At 42.5% G+C, this 19,953-nt stretch overlaps 2 protein-coding genes across 2 annotated transcripts in view; both read right to left on the minus strand.

Moving 5' to 3' along the window:
• LOC309347825 (protocadherin gamma-B5-like) overlaps positions 1 to 7,253 on the minus strand; it is a 30,915-nt gene extending 23,662 nt beyond the window's left edge. The window contains exon 1 of the mRNA XM_081872675.1: positions 4,294 to 7,253. Coding sequence (XP_081728801.1) covers positions 4,294 to 6,696 — 2,403 coding nt within the window. The 5' untranslated portion in view covers positions 6,697 to 7,253. The remainder of the gene's footprint in view (positions 1 to 4,293) is intronic.
• The window catches only part of LOC309349256 (uncharacterized protein), a 224,951-nt gene that overhangs the window by 165,097 nt on the left and 39,901 nt on the right, over positions 1 to 19,953 (minus strand). The window lies entirely within an intron of this gene.

The raw sequence follows: 19,953 nt of genomic DNA on the forward strand, positions 1-19,953 counted from the left end.
GAAATGGTGAAACAACTATCCAGGGGTCTCCTGCATCTTCTCTGTGGCTTCCACACTGGCTGACACTGACATCCTGAGGCTCAGACAGAGAACTGCAAGGGATTCTTTCTCATTCAACTTATAATTGAAAAGCAACCTGGGTGTGTTCATATTTTGGAGTGTCCAGGACAACCACAAATGGGAAGCATCCAGGAGAGTTGTCTTTGGTCCTCCACCGTTTATGTTGTCAAATTACAGCTGCATGTCAACATCCTTTTATCCATGTTATCAACTTTCAAAATAAAAACAGAATTGTCTTGTGGTGTCTTAAAGCAAATGTGGCACAAGTTTTCATGGACTAAAATAATGACTGTGATATTGCTGTTAGTTTAGTATGAAGAATTGGCACCCAAGTTAGTCCAAAAAGAACTGGCACCCAAACAAAATCCTGAGCTTGGCAGAGCAGAAATCAGAATGCAAGCATTATTATCCCACTTTTTTATTTTGAATTATGATTATGATTATTTCAACAAATAAGGTTTAAAGACTCTCTCAAGGTAAATCTTTAAAAATGTAGTATAAACACCAACAACTAGGAAACACTGGCCTGCGAGTGCTTCAATTGGGCTTTGAAGACACTTGAACACAGGACGAAAAGGAGAAATGAGCTAAGAGGAAGGCAGACTTGGCAAACCCTCACCATGATCAACTCCCACCCAGAAACCTGTGTCCCCACTGTGGAAGGATGTGTGGATCCAGAATTGGCCTCCACAGTGACTTACGGACTCACTGCTAAAACTATGTTTTGGAAGACAATCTAACTCAGCTACGAGTGATCGCCAAAAAAGTAGAAGAAAGAAGAAGAAGAAGAAAGAAGATTATTATTATTATTCCACACACTTGACTAGGTTGCTCCAGCCACTCTGGGTGACTTCTAACATATCAAAACACAGTAAGACATCAAACATTAAAACATTCCCTATACAGGTCTACCTTCAGATGTTTATTTGCTTGACATCTGATGGGAGGGCATTCCACAGGGCGGGCATAACTACCGAGAAGGCCTTCTGCCTGGTTCCCTGTAATTTCATTTCTTGCAGCAAGGGAACTGCCAGAAGGCCCTTGGAGCTGTATCTATGTCTTGGCTGAATGATAGGGGTGGAGACGCTACTTCAGGTATGCAGGGCCAAAGCTTTAGGGCTTTAGAGGTCAGCACCACACTTTGAATTGTGCTCGGAAACGTAACAATAACATGCACATTTTTACTTATGTCTTATCAATATGGCTTCAATTTCACTTGGATCCCAGATGCAATTTCAAAACATTTCCAGTAATTTTTACCTACTCATAAATCTCCCACTCACCACTGCTTCTTTCTATGTTACACAAATAGCCTTTCTAAGATATCAGAATAATATTATCTGAAGGCAAATAATTTCCCACCCCAAATCAAAATATTTGTTCCAATGAAACAAGTGCAAAAATTCAAATGTTTTCTTCTTCTTTTCGATGTTCAATGGCACTCAAACATTTCATTTATCTACTGCCCTCCTTATGCAGGAAAAGGCTGTACTAGGTGGCAGTGGCTTGTTTGCAGGCTCCTAGTTCAAGAGCCTGGGAGACACACCTATGTTGACTATGATTTTTTAAAAATTGCTTCAGTGTGGTTTGTGAGTCAAAATGGCGTCCGGCATGTTTCTTCCTGCGCCACTGTACGTCCGTGCCGATAGAAAATAACTTCAGCTCCCTTGGCTCTCTTACTTAAGGCTTTAGCAGAGTTCACGCAGCGGGGAAAAACTGTTGCCTTGTGTGGGTAATGAATCAGACTGAACGCAGGCTTTCTTTCTAATCTCCAATAGTCTTTAATGAGTAGAAAAACATCATAAATCAGCCCGACGACAGAGCCGGCATCTTTCGCCTCTCAGTCAAAGCGAAAGAACTCACACACAGAGAAAGACTCCCGTATGTGAACATAACCACGCCTCAGAATGTGAGACGTCACTCAGAACTGTTTAACCCTGTAAGTTCTGATTCTCCTCACATGGTTCACTTTGCAACAAAAGCAAGGAAGCTCCTGGAAGCCTTCCTGATGGAAATAGGTCACCTCAAGTCATTTTGCACAGCTCACAGCTTGGGCAATGCAATGCCATCAAGCAATGCTCCTGAGGATATGGGTCCATTACTCAAGAGACTAACTTTAATCATGTTAACTGAAGAGTGACTACTGCTCTCCACAAAGGACAAACCTGGACCTGCCACCATCTTGCTATGAACTACAGAGATACACTTGGTATAGGAAAGGAAAGGCTGTTCAGAGATGTCACCTTCTTACATTCAATCAATTTTGGAATTTGCTATGAAGCTTTTGTCCAGAAAGAAATAAAACCAGGCTTCTGAGGGCCCAGTTTGCAATAAGGTGGATTTTGAGAAGGAAGCAGAAGAACATATTGCTTCAAAGGAAGTGGGGGTGTCTTTCCTTGGAGGAGACCCAAGTGAGTGATGGACTGCCTCTGCTTTACTGCAATGGCTAATTGTTATCTTCTAGATTTAGTTAAGGGATGCGGGTGGCGCTGTGGGTTAAACCACAGAGCCTAGGACTTGCCGATCAGAAGGTCAGCTGTTCGAATCTCCGCAACGGGGTGAGCTCCCATTGCTCGGTCCCAGCTCCTGCCAACCTAGCAGTTCGAAAGCACGTCAAAGTGTAAGTAGATAAATAGGTACCACTCCTGCAGGAAGGTAAACGGCGTTTCCGTGCGCTGCTCTGGTTTCGCCAGAAGTGGTTTAGTCATGCTGGCCACATGACCCGGAAGCTGTACGCCTGCTCTCTCGGCCAGTAAAGTGAGATGAGCGCCACAACCCCAGAGCAGTAGTGATGCAGGTATATTCCTGGGCTATCTTGCTCAGAGTGAGGCAGTTCACCTTCCTCATAGGGAGGCATGGTGATGGGGTGGTTGCTCCAGAAAGCCCAACAAGAGCCAGGTGGTGGGTGGCATAGGCAGTGAGACAAGTGTGTGCAACTTGGCAGTACTAATCTGGCTCTCATTTGGCTGACAAAATACATTTGTTTAAACACCTCAAATACAACCTCAGCCATATTTTGCTACCGTTATTTCTCCAATCACAATCTGAAATATAGTGATTATATGAGGAAGTACCTTGGGGGGTATTCAGAAGCAAGGGGAAATAATACTGAGTTACTATTAAAATGTTTGTGATACAGTTTTCACATTTAAAATGAACTAGAAACATAGGGACGCGGGTGGTGCTGTGGGTTAAACCACAGAGCCCAGGGCTTCCTGATCAGAAGAGCGGCGGTTTGAATCCCCGCGATGGGGTGAGCTCCCATTGCTTGGTCCCTGCTCCTGCCAAACTAGCAGTTCGAAAGCATATCAAAGTGCAAGTAGATAAATAGGCGGGAAGGTGAATGGCGTTTCCTTGCGCTGCTGTGGTTTGCCAGAAGCAGCTTAGTCATCCTGGCCTCATGACCCGGAAGCTGTATGCCGGCTCCCTCAGCCAATAAAGCGAGATGAGCGCCACAACCCCAGAGTCGTCCGCGACTGGACCTAATGTTCAGGGGTCCCTTTACCTTTACCTTTAGAAACATAAAAGTACTATTAAAGCTGGTTCTACCTTTGGTGAATCATTTTAGGTATTTCCTGAAACATGTTATTCTAAAATTAAGCCATGTAGTTGGGACCCTACCCTCTAATTTTCACTGCCCTAAAGCAGAACAAAATATACAGCTTTCTGATGGTATAAGGTACATCTCTCTCTCTATGTCTCTCTCTCTCCCTCCCATTCCTCCCCCTCTCTCATCCCACTCCTTATCTCTATCAAACACATTTTTCATTAAAGGTATGAAGTGGAAGAACAGAAGTTCATCAGTAAAATGAAGTAATGATAAATTAGATAAAGGTTAGATGGCATACATAGCATTTTCTTTATGCCACATCCACATCCGATGAATGTGTTGAGGGGATGAAGAAAGATCATACTCATCTCCACAATTTCAGTTGAAGATCTGAACATCTACAAATAGGCCTGTACACATACCAATAGACCCTTCCATTTGCAAGATTTCTGATGACAAAGAAAAGGCCTATTTGAGAACACCTGTACAGCATGTTCTGTACAGACATTCAGCTTCAAGTACACCTGTGAGGTTCAAGCAGAGGGGGTAGCTGCCCCATCTTCATGTGAACTGAATGTTTATATGAAAAAACTCAGATAAATCAGCTTAAAATATACTAGTTGCCTATAGACATAAAGAGAATGCTTAAAATGTTAACCATGTACCGTTGAAAATAAACTCACCATATCAGCATTATCCATCTCAGAATTTAGGATATTGCCTCCATTGGCAGTCAAAGTCACATTAGACTTATCTGCGGTTTGAAGATTGGGTGTTGGAAAGGTGAACTCCTGTACCCTGGACTCGGAAGATAAACATAGCTGATAGGAATATGGCAATGTTCCTTCTTCATAGTTTGGTGGGAAAATGACTGTGTTGTTTGAATGGGGAACAGGAGCAAAACACTGCAGGAATTTGGGGTTCCCTGATCGCCGAATCTTCATGAGAATGGCCAGAATCACTGTCAGGAGGAATAAGAAGGAGATCAAAGCTAAGGCCAGCACCAAGAAGAACTGCAGATCCGATTGATACTCGGAGTCACTGGGCTGGTGGCTAATTTCTGGAAGTGCCTCCTGGAAGTTCTCAGCAAACACCAGGTTGAGACTCACGGTAGCGGATAGTGGTGGCTGCCCATTATCCTTGACTAAGATGACGAGCTTCTGCTTCACAGCATCTCTTTCCAGAAATGCCCGTGAGGTCCTGATCTCCCCAGTATGGGAACCAATGGAGAACAGCCCAGGTTCTGTTGCCTGGAGCAGATAGTAGGAGAGCCAAGCGTTGTGTCCAGAGTCAGCATCCACAGCCACCACCTTGGTCACCAGATAACCCTCCTCTGCTGAGCGAGGCACCATCTCAAACAAGGAGGAGCCCTCTACTCCTTGAGAAGGGTAAAGAATCTGAGGGCTTTGGTCATTCTGGTCCAGAATACACACTCTCACGGTGGCATTGCTGCTGAGGCGGGGGGAGCCTCCATCTTCGGCCCTCACCTCCACTTGAAACTCCCTGACTTGCTCATAGTCAAAGGAGCGCTGAGCATAGATAGTGCCAGTCTCAGAATTAATGGAGAGGAAGGACGAGAGAGGCAGCCCCTCAGTGATGCTGTTGCGAATGGAGTAGGTGATTTGAGCATTCTGGTCCACATCTGGGTCGGAGGCTTTGACCCTGAAAATGGAGGAGCCTGAAGGGTTGTTCTCTGGGACATAGGCAGTATAATAGGGTTTCTCAAAGGCAGGGCAGTTGTCATTGATGTCTGAGATCTGCAGTGTGATGGTTTTGTATGTGGAAAGAGGGGGGTTGCCTTTGTCTGTGGCTGTGACTGTGATATTGTACTCTGGAGTTCTTTCTCTGTCCAAGGGGGCATCTGTGAGAAGCTTATAATAATTATTGGAGGCTGATACCATTTTGAATGGCAAAGTGTGTTGTAAATCACAAGCAATCTTCCCATTGTCTCCAGAGTCTCTATCATTTACATTGATAAGGGCTACCAGGGTTCCTACTGCAGCGTCTTCAGGGATGGGGCTGGATAAAGAGGCAAGAATCACTTCTGGCGCATTGTCATTCTCATCTAGGAGTGAAATTTCAACATTGCATTGAGCGACTAATCCTCCCCCATCTCTTGCTTCCACTGCCATTGCATATTCTTCTATTTCCTCAAAGTCCAGAGCCTCTTTAAGTGTTATTGTCCCTTCTTGTGGATCCAAGTAGAATTTCTGACAAGCACTTTCAGGGATGTTACTAAAATTATAGCTGATTTGAGCGTAAGAACCTTCATCTCTATCTGTGGCTTTCACCTGGACCACTGAAGACCCTTTGGGGGCATTTTCTTTCAGCTTGACTGTGTATACTTTTTGTGTGAAGACTGGTGGGTTGTCATTTGCATCAATGACGGTGATCCAAGTTTTGGCTGTTCCAGTTCTGGCAGGCTTCCCTCCATCCAGCGCCGTAAGGATTAATTGGAAACTGCCTTCACTTTCCCGATCCAACTGTTTATTCAATACTAATTCTGCATATTTCTTTCCATCCTTTCTTTCTCTCACTTCCAGAATAAAATACTGATTTGTGCTAAGGTTGTAATTCTGCAGAGAATTCACCCCAAGATCAGGATCTTCAGCTTGTCCAAGGAGAAATGTGGTGCCTTTTAAAGAGGATTCACTTATCTCCAGCTTGATATCCCCATTTACAAAATATGGTGCATTATCATTAATGTCTTGGATCTCTACATTTATATGAAAAATATTCATAGGGCTGTCAAGCACCACTTCAAAATTGATGGAGCAGATTGCAGTTTGACCACATAATTCCTCTCTATCAATCCTCTCCCTTACATACAAATTCCCATTTTCTGCACTGAGAGTGAAATATTGCTTTTTACCTAGGGAAAGGATATGCAGATTGCCATTTCCTATTTCTCTGTTATTCAGTCTCAGGTCTTTGGCCAGGTTTCCCACAATGGATCCCTTTTCCATTTCTTCAGGGATGGAATAATGAATGTGCTCTGAGGCAATCTGACCACACAGAGAGAATAGTAAGAGGAGAGGTACTTGCCTTCTTAGGGATCTGCTGTCTTCCTTCTGCCTATCTTCCATTCCTCTTGCAGGGATATGTGCTTTATCCTTGTTTTCTGTGATCCGTTGAGCTGATGAGGCGTTTCACATTCCCATTAGGATGCAGAAGAGCTCAATGAGGGATGATAAGGAAGGCTACTAGTTGCTGCTGAATGTCTGTATTTTGCAGAGGTTTTTGTTTCTCAGCAAAACACTTTGGAAGTCCCTGTGTTCTGCTGTTTCCCAGCTCTGTGTGACTGAACAATCACATTGCAGAAGCAGAAAATCACTGGATTTTCAGCTCCAGTGTGAGAACTATGTTGGTCAACAGCGGCACTCTGAGTCTCAGATGAGGAACTGCAGGAGGTGTCTTATGTCTTCAGCAAATAACATATAGGGGATTTCTTGCCGCTTTCTTGTATATGTGGGGGGCAAGTAAAACACATAATGTCTTTTGTGATTTTGCAAAAGCAACAACCCAGAATGTATTTTTTATAATTTGTCATTACAACCCACAGTAACTCAAATTCTTTAGAGTATCAGTAACATAGAGGAGAAGTCATCACATCTCCTTCTTCCTGCTTACTGTGAGAAACTTGAGATAATGTTACAAAAGGCTTCCAGGACTTGCAACAACTTTTTTCATTTAAATAAATATAATCTCTTCAATAAAGTTTCCTTGAGTATGGCAGAGGTATGCATTTTAAATACTTGTGATATGGTTCTACTGTAGAATAAGAATATTAATATTTCAGTTTTGTATACAGGCCCCCCCCCCCATTTACGTGATATCGACCTGCACTCAACTATGTTATGTGTGGTTTTGGGAAACAATTAAATAATTCAATTCAAACCTGGAAATGCCAGAAGAGAGCTGAAATGTCCACGTGGCTTGCAATAAGACCCTCCCTGGAGCCCAAAGAGGACAGCAATGAGGGCAGAGGAAGCCCAGAAGAGACTAGAGGCACAGAGAGGCTTTGTTTAGGCTGCTCAGCTTCCTTGCCTAACAGCTGATGTGTGGGGTAGCGCAGCAGCAGCCGCTTTCCCATGCATCCTGCAGCCTCCTGCCAGCCCCATAACTTCAATTCTAGTTGTGGATACTTTCGGATACAGTAGGTTGTTTGGAGGGGGGGGCACTTTATGCGATTTCAGTTATGCCTGCAGGGGTCAAGAACATAAACCCTGTGTAAGTGGAGGGAGACACCTGTACTTTTCAGAACTATTCCAGATGTTACACAGCATGAATCTTTGATTTGCTACAGATGTATGTATGACATTCAGTTAAATCTGGTTGATTTGCATGTAGAGTATCTGTTTGACACACACTTACAGATATGTATTTATTGACGGCTTCTTGCCAATATTCCCCATATCTTTTTGTCAGTCAGTGACCTTTAGGGACTATGTACCTAGTTACTTTGGCATATGTATCTGCTTACTGCAACATTTATGAAGTGCTAGTGGTGAGTGAATTTAAGAAACCTGAGCTATGTTATTCTGTCAACTTCTTACCATAAGTATTTAGGTAGACTTGCTAGACACACATGGATTAGTAACATATTTCCAGCTACTAAGAATGCTGCAGGTTTCTTTTTTTTTTAAAATAATTTTTATTAAAATTTTCCAATTTAAAACAAATTAAATCCAATTTATAATCTTTTTCCAATAACCAAGACTTCCCCTCCCCTCCCCCTCTTGTCTTCCAGTTTAACAAATCAATTCAACAAATTCTTATCCCCTTGACCTGCAGTCCTTCAGTGAGAATGAGAATGAGAATAAGGTCAGGCTTAGCCTAACAGATATATCTGCCCACAAGCCTGTCCATGAACATATAACTTGTCTTCCATCCTTAGCTCTTGTTCCTTTATCTGCAGCCCATCTAGGAGACCTTCCTCTGGTCCTTGCTTGCTTGATTTGGCCGAGATTTGACCAAATTATAATTTAGCACTATAGCCCTAACATGTGACATAATTATAATGGTGATTGTCTGGCACCATTTAATTTTGTTAACTAAAAAGAAAAAGAAAATAAGATGTTGGTATAGCAAACTTGGCTACACAATAATCTTAGATTAAAATCAACGACAAGTGTTGCACTTTCTGAGAGCAACCTAAAATGAAGAATATTCTACAACCTCTTAATTGCCAATTGCTGAAAGGTATATAGCAGCTAGAGTAAGCTACATGTAAACAATTAATATTTCCATTATAGTTATGGTTAAAAATTATTGAAAATACAGCACAAATAATTTTTGAAAAGAGAATTTACCTTGTCATTATTAACTTTGTCCAAATGCAAATTGCTTTCACTTCTCCCTGTGAAAGGAACATCAGATTTCTCCCCGCTAAGAATATTGTCTGCCATCTGAACATTGGGTGTCAGGAAGGCAAACTCATTCTTCCTAGTCTCAGAAGACAGACACAGCTGGTAGGAATAGGGCAAAGTCCCATCTTCAAAGTTGGGTGGGAAGATGGCACCATTCTTGGAATGGGGAACAGGACCAAAGCACTGTAGGAACCTGGGATGCCCTGATTGACGGAGCTTCATTGTAACGGCCAGAATCACAGTCAAGAGGAACAAGAAGGAGATCACAGCTAAGGCCAGCACCAAGTAGAACTGCAGGTCAGACTGATACTCCGAGCTGCTGGGTTGGCTCTTCATTTCCGGAAGGGCCTCCTGAAAGTTCTCAGCAAACACCAGGTTCAGAGTAATGGTGGCCGAGAGAGACGGCTGCCCGTTATCCTTCACCATAATGACCAGTCTCTGTTTCACAGCATCTCTCTCCACAAAGGCCCTGGCGGTCCTGATCTCTCCAGTATGAGAACCAACCGTGAAGAGTGCCGGCTCAGTGGCCTGAGTCAGGTGGTAGGAGAGCCAGGCGTTGTGTCCAGAATCTGCATCCACGGCCACCACCTTGGTGACAAGATAATCTGCCTCGGCCGAACGAGGCACCATCTCAAACAAGGCTGAGCCCCTGGCTTCTTGTGAGGGGGACAGGATACGAGGGCTGTTATCATTCCTGTCAAGAACAAACACCCTGACGCTCACATTGCTGCTGAGAGGGGGAGAACCCCCATCTTGGGCCTTCACTTGCAGCCGGAACTCTCTGAATTGTTCATAGTCAAAGGATCTCTGGGCATAGATGGTGCCGGTCTCTGAATTAATGGAGATATAGGAGGAGATGGGAAGCTCCTCGATGTTGCTGTTGAGGATGGAGTATGTGATCCGTGAGTTCTGGTCCATATCGGGATCAGAGGCTTTGATGGTGAAAATGGAGGCACCTGAAGGATTGTTTTCTGGCACATAGATGCTGTAGGATGGCTTCTGAAAGGTAGGGGCATTATCATTGATATCAGCAATCAAAAGTGTGATAGATTTATGTGAGGAGAGAGGGGGAGTGCCATTGTCAGAGGCTGTTACTGAGATATTGTACTCTAGAGTTATTTCTCTGTCAAGTGGACTATCTGTCAGGAGCTTGTAGTAATTGTTAGATGAGGGAAGAATTCTGAAGGGCAGATCATCCTGTAAATAGCAAGTGACCTTTCCATTATCTCCACTATCTTTGTCATTCAAATTGATCAGAGCTATTAAGGTACCAGGCAGAGTATCTTCAGAGACTGGGCTAAACAAGGAGACCAGGGTTACCTCGGGGTAATTGTCATTCTCATCAATAACTCTTATTTCAACTTTACAATGTGTCTCTAACCCACCCCCATCTTTTGCTGCAACTGTCAAAGTGTATTCTTTGGTTTCCTCAAAATCCAGTAGCCCTATAAGTAGGATTGAGCCATTCAATGGATCTAGACTGAATTTCTTGTTGGCATTCTGTGGTATATTGCTAAAATGATACCTGATTTGGGCGTATGAACCTTCATCATTATCAGATGCTGTAACCTGGAGCACAAGCGATCCAACTGCAACACTTTCCCTCAAACTGACCTTGTACACCTCTTGAGTGAAAACAGGTGGGTTGTCATTGGCATCTGTGACATTAATCCATATCTGGGCAGTCCCAGTTTTTCTAGGCTCACCCCCATCCAACGCTGTGAGGATCAAGTGAAGGGTCTGTTCGGTCTCTCGATCTAATGGTTTCTGCAGCACTAAATCTGCAAATTTATTTCCATCACGAGTCTCTTTAACATCCAGAGTAAAATACTGATTTGAGCTGAGGTGGTAATTCTGGAGCGAATTCATCCCTATGTCAGGATCTTCAGCTTTCCCAAGGAGAAATCTGGTGCCTGGCAAAGTGGATTCCACAATCTCTAAGTTGATATTAATTTTCAAAAAATGTGGAGCATTGTCATTAATATCCTGAATTTCCACAGTTATATGGAAAACATTTAAGGGATTTTCAATCACCACCTCAAAATTAACCAGGCAGAGTGGAGTTGTGCCACATATTTCCTCTCTGTCAATCCTATCATTTACATAGAGGTTTCCATTTTCTGCATTGATATTGAAATACTGCATTTTATTCACAGAGACAGCATGCAGATTGCGCCTTCCTAGATCTCTGGCATTCAGTCCCAAATCCTTAGCGAGATTCCCCACAATCGAACCCTTTGCCATCTCCTCAGGGATAGAATAGCGAATCTGTTCTGAGGCAGCGCAGCAGGAGAAAGGCAAAAATAAGAGAAGCAGTACTTGCCTTCTGAGTGCCTTGCCATCCTCTTTCTGCTTTCTGTCCATTCTGTTTTCTGATAAAATACTTTTCCAGCTTGTTTTGAACAGGTTTCTCAGCAGAACAAGAGACAAACCCGTTAGATAGAATAATCTCGCTTTTTCTTAGTGTATTTAAACCAGTAGTATTTTCAGATTCTCAGCTAGACTGTCCTTCCTTTGTGCTCTGCTGTTTCCATTATCTGTGCAGTTGCTTTGAGGTATCACAGTATAGGAAGTATCTGTGAATCTGCATCTAGATTGGCTAACAGTGACACTACGAGGTTTAGACAGAGAACTGCATGAGATGCAGTCCCAGTTAATGTGAATGAATAGAGATTTTGATTTGGATTGCATACCAATATAAGCCATTGTTTATTTTAAGTTAACTGAACAAGGCACCCCCTGAAGTGTGACCTAGTGGTTTTATTCAATATTAATTGTACAAGTGTAGAAATCTTTTGAAAATTGTTTTTGGAGTCTCTTAAACTTTGTATTTTTTCTTTCCTTTTTTAAAATACCAGTTCAATGGCGTCAGGCTGGGACAGTGTTTATAAATCTGTAAATTAAATAAATAAAACAAATGAACATGCCTCCTAGCTCTACTGCAGCTTTCCCATGTCCTTGCAGGTGCCACACATGGCACAAAGAAGCCATTCTGTGGCATGTTGTGTTGTATGGATCTGGGATAGCTCAGTTAGTAGAGCATAAGACTCTTAATCTTAGGCTCATGGGTTTGAGCCCCACATTGGGCAAAAATTCCTGCACTGCAGGGGGTTGGACTAGATGACCCTCATGGTCCCTTCCAGCTCAACAATTATATGATTCTATGGATCATCGTTTGCTTGTTTCACAGAAGCCATGAGTGGTAAGACAGTAAGAAGTCTAGAAGATATGTTGGCTTCACACAAGAAATCTTACTATGGCTTGCTTGTGCTGCACATAGTGCCCACAGGGGTGGGAGTAAGCCATGATTTAAAACAAACTATGGCTTAGCATGATGCGCAAAGCAGCATATTATGTAGATATGTATATTTTAGGTCTGGATCAATGGGATGCAAAACAGGTGACTGCCTATGGCAGTTTGCAATCTAAGATATCTCCTCAACTATCTTCTGAACAGATGAAACAAATAGTACAAGATGTTTGTCACTTTAAAACCTGGCAACGTTGACCTGCGTGCTCAGTATTGTATTAACATTCCTATTGTTGTTGTGTGTTTTTAATTCACATGAAAAATATATAACATAGGTGCCCATTCAACTAATGTTTTAGATGCAAATGATTGTGATTTCAGTCAAATCCATGCATGTGTATTTGTTGTTTTATATGAAAGCAATGAATCTTCCATCCAACCCTTGCATCAAAGTTCTGAGATGGACTACAAATGCAATAAAGATACTCAACAACTGAACAACCTTCAACACAGGTTAAAATGTAAGACAGGTGAGCTTCCTTATGAAGTAATCACCTGGAAAATGAGCCATTAAGAAAGAACAAAGGAACGGCAATGGGCCATTAAGAAAGCAAAAGCTCTGGGCCAGATGGCAATTGGGTGGGCACCTCCCCTCCCTCAACTCAGATTTAGAAGACAAAGCCAGAGTTCTACAGTAGAGTTTAGGATTGGAGTGGAATGACACAAGGCAGGACTATTGCATGGGAGGCTGGTATGCATCTTCCCTATTACATCTAGTTTTGATAGTCTTAAAAAAATTAAAAACCATCTCCTCAGTCAGTGTTCAAAATCTGGAAGGAAAGGGGGCCCTTAATTAATCACACATCACCACTCTTTCACTCCCAGGAAAATTAGTCAGATAACACCCACACCCATAAAACTAAAACAGTACTAACAGAATAACTGAAGAAGTGTGTGCATGCACACGAAAGCTCATACCAATAACAAACTTAGTTGGTCTCTAAGGAAGGATTTTTTTATTTTGTTTTGACTATGGTGGGCCAACACAGCTACCTAACTGTAACTAGTACTAACAGAGCCATCACAAAAGGTAACAAACCTAAATGCAAAATCAGCTGCTCAATAAAGAAGAGAAGTTGTTAGGACTCCCCAATGTATTGATACATCGCCCAGGATGGGTTTGAGAGCCAGAGCACAATGGTACCTTCACCTGCTGGTATATATGGCACCTTCACCATATATACAGAGGCAGTTTCACCCCAGTACCTCACATGGCTAGGCCTAATGCAGCTCGTTCCTCGCTCCACTTTTCAACATTGCAATGTATCTCTATATCACAATGTCTGGTTGGTGATGCACGGCTATGTTGAAAAGCTGGTAGCGCCCAACCCTGGACATTGTATGACCTCCACGTAAGCTTTGTACAAGCAAATCAGGCAGTAAGACTGAAGAAAGGCATGGATTAGATAGATCTCTAAGAACTGTGAGACAGTAACAGTTATTAGGAATTTCTGCAGCTGTGAACCTTGAGTGCAAATAACCTTGAGTGCAAATAAGAACAAGAAACAAAGCCCATTCCAATAACCAGGTAGGCTAAGGATCAGCAGGAGCTAAGGTGCTGCTCAGATCTGAAAGGGTGGCAGGGATGGTGTCAGCCAGCAACATAGTCACAGTGGCTGAAACAGATAAATCCTAAGCTGATTTATTTAAAATATGCCCTAAATTTAAATACAGTATTTATTTGAAACAATAAAGTAATTGCTTCATTATATATTGAACCTCAAACACCCTATTTCTTTACATCTTTGTGATAAAAAGCATAAACAGGCTTTCTCTAGGTTTTGTCATGCAATAATATAATATTGAATATTGAATAAAGGAAACCAAAGTCTTGACATTTATGTACTCACCTGATGGATTGCTGCCTCCTCCGAAACTGTGTTAGAGTCACCTATAACTAACAAAGGGCCTGGCTTATCAGGAGCCTGTTGTGGTGTCAGAGTATTGGTACAACTTCCGATTGGAAAAAGAATCTGACTTTTCCGAGAGCCTGAAGTCAGTGAAACCTCGTGGCAATAAGACTGAAGAAATGCCCGGACTCCATCAATCCCCACAAACTGAGAGATGGGAGCACCATCAAAATGCACACTTCCATTGTCACACAACTGAGAATTTTTCCACCTGCGAAGTTTGAGTGCCAGTAACACAAGGAGGAAGGTGAGGAACAAGCAGGAGACAAAAGCCACTGCAGTCACCAAGTAGAAGGTGAGATCTGACTGTGGGTCTTCAGATACTGGGACGCTGCTCAGATCAGTCAGCATGTCAGGGATGCTGTCAGCCAAGACCACAGTGACAGTGACTGAAGCCGACATTGGAGGCTGCCCATTGTCCTTGACTAAAACCACCAGGCTTTGTTTGAGGGCATCTTTCTCCAGAAAGAACCGGGCTGTCCTGATTTCTCCCGTGTGGAGCCCCAGACTGAAGAGCCCTGGCTCGGTGGCCTTGATCAGCTGGTAGGAGAGCCAGGCATTCTGGCCAGAGTCCGCATCCACGGCCACCACCTTAGTGACCAGGTAGCCTGGCTCAGAGGAGTGAGGGGCCAGCTCTATCCCTGTGGAGCCGTCGGTGGGAGGGGAGGGGTAAAGGATTTGGGGAGCATTGTCATTCTGGTCCAGGATGAAGAGAGTCAATGAGACGCTGGAGCTGAGTGGTGGAGAACCTCCATCCTGAGCCTTGACTAGGAACTTAATTTCCTGAAACTCTTCATAATCAAAGGAGCTCAAGGCATAAACAACCCCAGTTTCAGAGTTAATGGAGAGGTATGAGGAGAGAGGGGGTGTACTGATCTGACTTTCAGTGATGGAATATGTTATTCTGGAATTCTCTTCCCAGTCTGGATCACTTGCTTTCAGGGAAAAGACTGAGGCTCCTCTTGGATTATTTTCTAGGAGATAAGAGGTGTAGGCTAATTGTAAAAAGACTGGGGGATTGTCATTTGTGTCTAACAGCTGTAGTGAAATAATTGCAGAGGTTGATAATGTCGGAGTCCCATTATCAGTTGCTGTAATAGTGATGTCATAGGTTGCCACTTGTTCCCTGTCAAGGGCTCTGTCTGTCACTAAAGTGTAAAAGTTGTCCATTGTTTTCTTTAGTTGGAAAGGAAGGCTATTGGGAATTGAGCATATAACCTCCCCATTGACTCCTGAATCTCTGTCTTGGACATTTAAAATGGCAATGACAGTTCCAGTTCGTGAATTCTCAAGGACAGAGTTGAGTTCAAAAGTTATTGTTATTTCAGGTGCATTGTCATTCAAGTCTGTAACAAAGATCACAACCTTTGATCTGCCACTTAGACCACCCCCATCCATAGCTTGCACCTCAAATTCATATAAGGATGATTCCTCAAAATCAAGATTCCCAATAAGGATGATTTCGCCAGTTGTGGAATTTAACAGAAACATTTGGGAGTCCCTTTGCGTGATTTTTTGGATAGAGTATTTTATGTCTCCATGGATTCCTTCATCCATATCAGTGGCTTGCACCCTAGAAAGTGTGGACCCCTTGGGAATATTCTCATTGACACTCACTTCATAAAGAGGTTGGCTGAAAATGGGTGCATTGTCATTTGCATCAAAAACAATGATGTGGATTTGTACTGTGCCAGACCTGATGGGATCACCTCCATCAGAAGCTGTGAGGAGTAGATCATAATCTGGTTGCTCTTCCCTGTCCAGAGGCTTTTCCAATACCAGCTCTGCATGTCTTGCCCCATTTTCTCCCGTTTGCAGATCCAGAGAAAAATGGCTACTGCCTGTGAGTTGGTAGCTCTGTATAGAATTTATCCCCAGATCCGGATCCTGAGCTTCAGGAAGAGGGAAGTGGGATCCAGGTGTAGACAATTCACTGATTTTTAGTTCCCATCCCTTCAGCAGAAATAAGGGAGCATTATCATTTATATCCATGATTTCTACTTCAACAACATAAAGCTTTAAGTTGCTCTCAGCAATAACCTGAAACTTTAAGATGCACATTTCTGCCCTTCCACAGATTTTCTCTCTGTCTATTCTCTCAGAGGTTTGTAAATGGCCAGTATTGAAATTCAGTCCAAAATACTGAATCATACCTGTACTAGTTACAATGCGGAGTCCATGGTCCAAAAGCTGCTTCCGATCTATCCCCAGGTCCTTTGCAATATTCCCCACAAATGAGCTTTTCTGCATCTCCTCTGGAATGGAGTAGTGGATCTGTCCAGAAACTGCCTTCCAAATATTCACCGTTAGAAGGCATGGTATGATTATTTCTTTGTAACTCCAAGGCCTCTGTTTTCTTTCCATTTCCTTCCACGAAAAGGAATACTACTAGTTCTTGTTCAAATAGCTTTTATCTGTCCTTTTTTATTTTTAAAGCAAAACCTGCATCATTTTGTTCCCTGAACTGTCAGTTCCATTCCAGCCTATCTGCAAGAATGGGCAGGCTGGATCGCTCCATCTGTTAGTCTGCTGGATTGGTCAACAGCGACACCCAGAGTCACAGTGAGAAAATGCAGGTCCTTCACACCAGAGTTGTAATCATTCTGCTTTTCATCATGACTTTTTTAGTGCTGCTTATGCAGAGGTTATTTGATTCAACATTACAGGACTATATCGCTGCTATTCAATTACCATTATTTTCCAGGACAAACAGCTCTGTGTGCAAGGTGTACAGTAATATAGCTATGATCCATATATATGAATGGTGATGTTGTTTTTAAGGTTCAGGTGTCCTCAGATGTTGCCAACATTATAGCGGACTAACAAATTAGTGTCTGTTCCTATATTAAAAATGGGGGGAAATTGTTTGCATTTTTTAATGGGGGAAGGGGATTGCTGATTATCTTACACTTAGGTGGCCTAGGGTTTTCTCTTTTTATTCTTGTTTTTGAACTTAAAACAACAACTCCACACTGGGCACAGTAGTGTTGAGGCTCTCTCTTCACAGCTTCTCAGTGGCTGCACTTCTTGGGAGTGATGGAATGCAACATAGCGTTGTGCCATTCCCAAGGCATTCCAAGAAGTGCCTCCTGCAAGAAACTGGAGAGTGCGTTGTGACAATTCCCTCCGGCCACACTTCCTGAAGTGCCATAGGTGATACATGACATGATGCAGCATGACCTCCCCAAGGCATTCCAGGAAGTGCAGCTGATGGGAAGTGGCAGAGCCTTGCACTACTGCATTTTTTAAAAAAAATGTGAAAAAGCAAGAAAAAAGGGGGCGAGAACCTTCAACCACCTCATAAAGTAAAGGTAAATGAAAACTCCCCTAAACACTTTGGTGAAATTTCCATTCCCTCTACCTAAACAAGAGCATTTTTTCTTTTTCTGGGGTGGGGGCCTTGCAGTAATTAAAAGTGGTGAGCAGTTAAAGAAAAAGCTTCATAAAATTAAGACTTAATTTGGCATTATATATATAAGCAAGTCTTCAAAGATTTGTGCCCCTCCTAAAAGCCTTTCTCTTCTGTCACAGCTCATCTATTCTCTGAAGATGAGGGCATCCAGAGGAGAGCCTCAGAAGCAGATGTCAGTGCTCAGGTAGGATCATATAGGATTCCTCTAGACTCCTTTCTCTCTCCAACTTGTATCTGTTTCTCGGACACCTGTGCATTTCCATTTGGTGCCCAGGTTCTTAAATCTTCACACTGAAGTGTCTTCATTATTTTCAGAGAAGTGGAATTGTTGTGTCTTATTACTGACAGCTGATATTCATTAACCAATTTAAGTTGTCCCTCTTCAACCAAGAAAGTAAATGTAAAGAATCGAATGTCGATTTAAAGAAAGGCCACAACTGTATGTCACATTCACCCCAGCAGTGTAGGTACCTTCTTCTAAACTGAAAAGAGAGTCCACCTTGCCTTGTCTGCCTCCTTTAGGCAGCTCCCCTCCGACTTGGATCTTTGGTTTGGTCCTAAGGCTGATATATTTGCTGCCCATTTGTGGACCAAAAGAGGCTGCTCTTGCCATTGGTTGTCACAGGCCATTAAACATCTGGGATCAAGACCTCCTCCCCTCAGGGCCCACGGTTCCTCCATTTCCTTAGTGAGTGTCTCCATTAAGCTTTCTTTCATGGAACACTTCAGTTTCTTCCCTCCCTTATCCTGTAGTTGCATATTACAGCTCGTTATAATCAGTTCAGTATACCACACTACCAAACGGCACCTAATCGAACATCTTGCCCCACAGTTAAGGCAGTGCCATGCAGGTAACAAAATCCTTCCACTACAATCAATCTGATCAAACGATTACGTACCTTCCAACATTTCTCCGATGAAAATAGGGATGTGCCTCCTGGCCACCCAAAAGACTTACCAGCTAATCCTAGGTAGATGGACTCTCTGACAGGACAGGGAGGAAGTCGGTCCAACAGCCTACTTCAGCCAGATCCAAAGAAGGCTTCCTCACAAGACAGAGCTTGGGCCTAGTCTAAACCATCTCATCTTCATTTACATGTGGGCAAAGATGCCCTTCTCTTCAGCAAGAGAGGGAATTCAATGGGACTTGCTCCTAGGTAAGTGTGAATAATCTTTCATTTATTTAGGGTGCTTCTCAAAGCTGCATTCCAAAAACAAACTAAAGTTGGCTGAGCATTTTCTTGAGCTTTAAGTTTGACCTCCTCAGAGTGGCTGTTGGGAGGCCCAAACTCCAAACGGTGTTAGCGGCGGATCTCAAGCATGAAGTTAAAAACATATAATCATCTAGTTATTATAAGTTATTATGGGGGGGGGGGGGAAGGTGTCAGTACTCACCATGAAGTTGTTACAATAAGTGCCACACTTTTAACATTTGACAATAAAAAGGTGCCGGTACTGCATACACTTGAATATCCACAGAAAAAAAATCACTGTCTTTATATATAAAAAATTATCATCAGTGGGCATGCATCTTGGCTACAATTCTAAGAGCAACTTTAAGTGTTTCCAAAGGCACATCCAACGGAAAGTTTGACCTTTTTTTAGCTGAACAGTCATTCCAGTCCATGCCTACCCTACCCCTTGCTCATGCCGTATCATAAACTGTTTATGATACTCCTATCAGGTTTTTTTTTTAAAAAAAAGAAAGCTTGTCATGCGAGTGACGGGGTGCATCAGAAACACAAATCCAAACCTCATTTGGACAGGCAGAACTACCCATGCTCTTACCAAAGAAATTAAAGTATAAGGAGTAGAGTGCATTAGTACCATTCACAATCCACAGAACAAAAAATTATACATATCTAAAGGAAGACTTGTGTGAAAACTGTCAAGACTTGCGTGAATAGCACTGTTTAGATTCATTCCATCTTACACTGCAGAATCAATTCACAAGCATACAAATGTATCTACTTCAGAAGTGCGTTAAATTCTGTCCTCCAGTTTGAAGAACAATGAAAGTTAATTGCCCACTTTTCTTATTTCAAATTAGGTTTCGTTTTCAACTTTACAAGCATATTGCTTACATAAAATGCAATCCTTTTATCTGATATTGGCACCTGATTTTATTGAGTTTTCCATATGGCACCTGTCATACCTTTTGTTTGTAAAGTGTCATACACATGTTTTACATTTATTCTTATTTTGCAGGATTTATATACCACTTAATTGTGAAAATTTCTAAGCAGTTTACAAAAACATAGATAGCACTATATAAAAATAGTAAATAATTTATATTTTCTATACAGTCAGCCTGAAATTTCTTCATTTTAATGAAATAGTTT

Source organism: Podarcis erhardii (assembly GCF_964252035.2).
Source record: "Podarcis erhardii genome assembly, chromosome: 8".
Classification (NCBI taxonomy): Eukaryota; Metazoa; Chordata; class Lepidosauria; order Squamata; family Lacertidae; genus Podarcis; species Podarcis erhardii.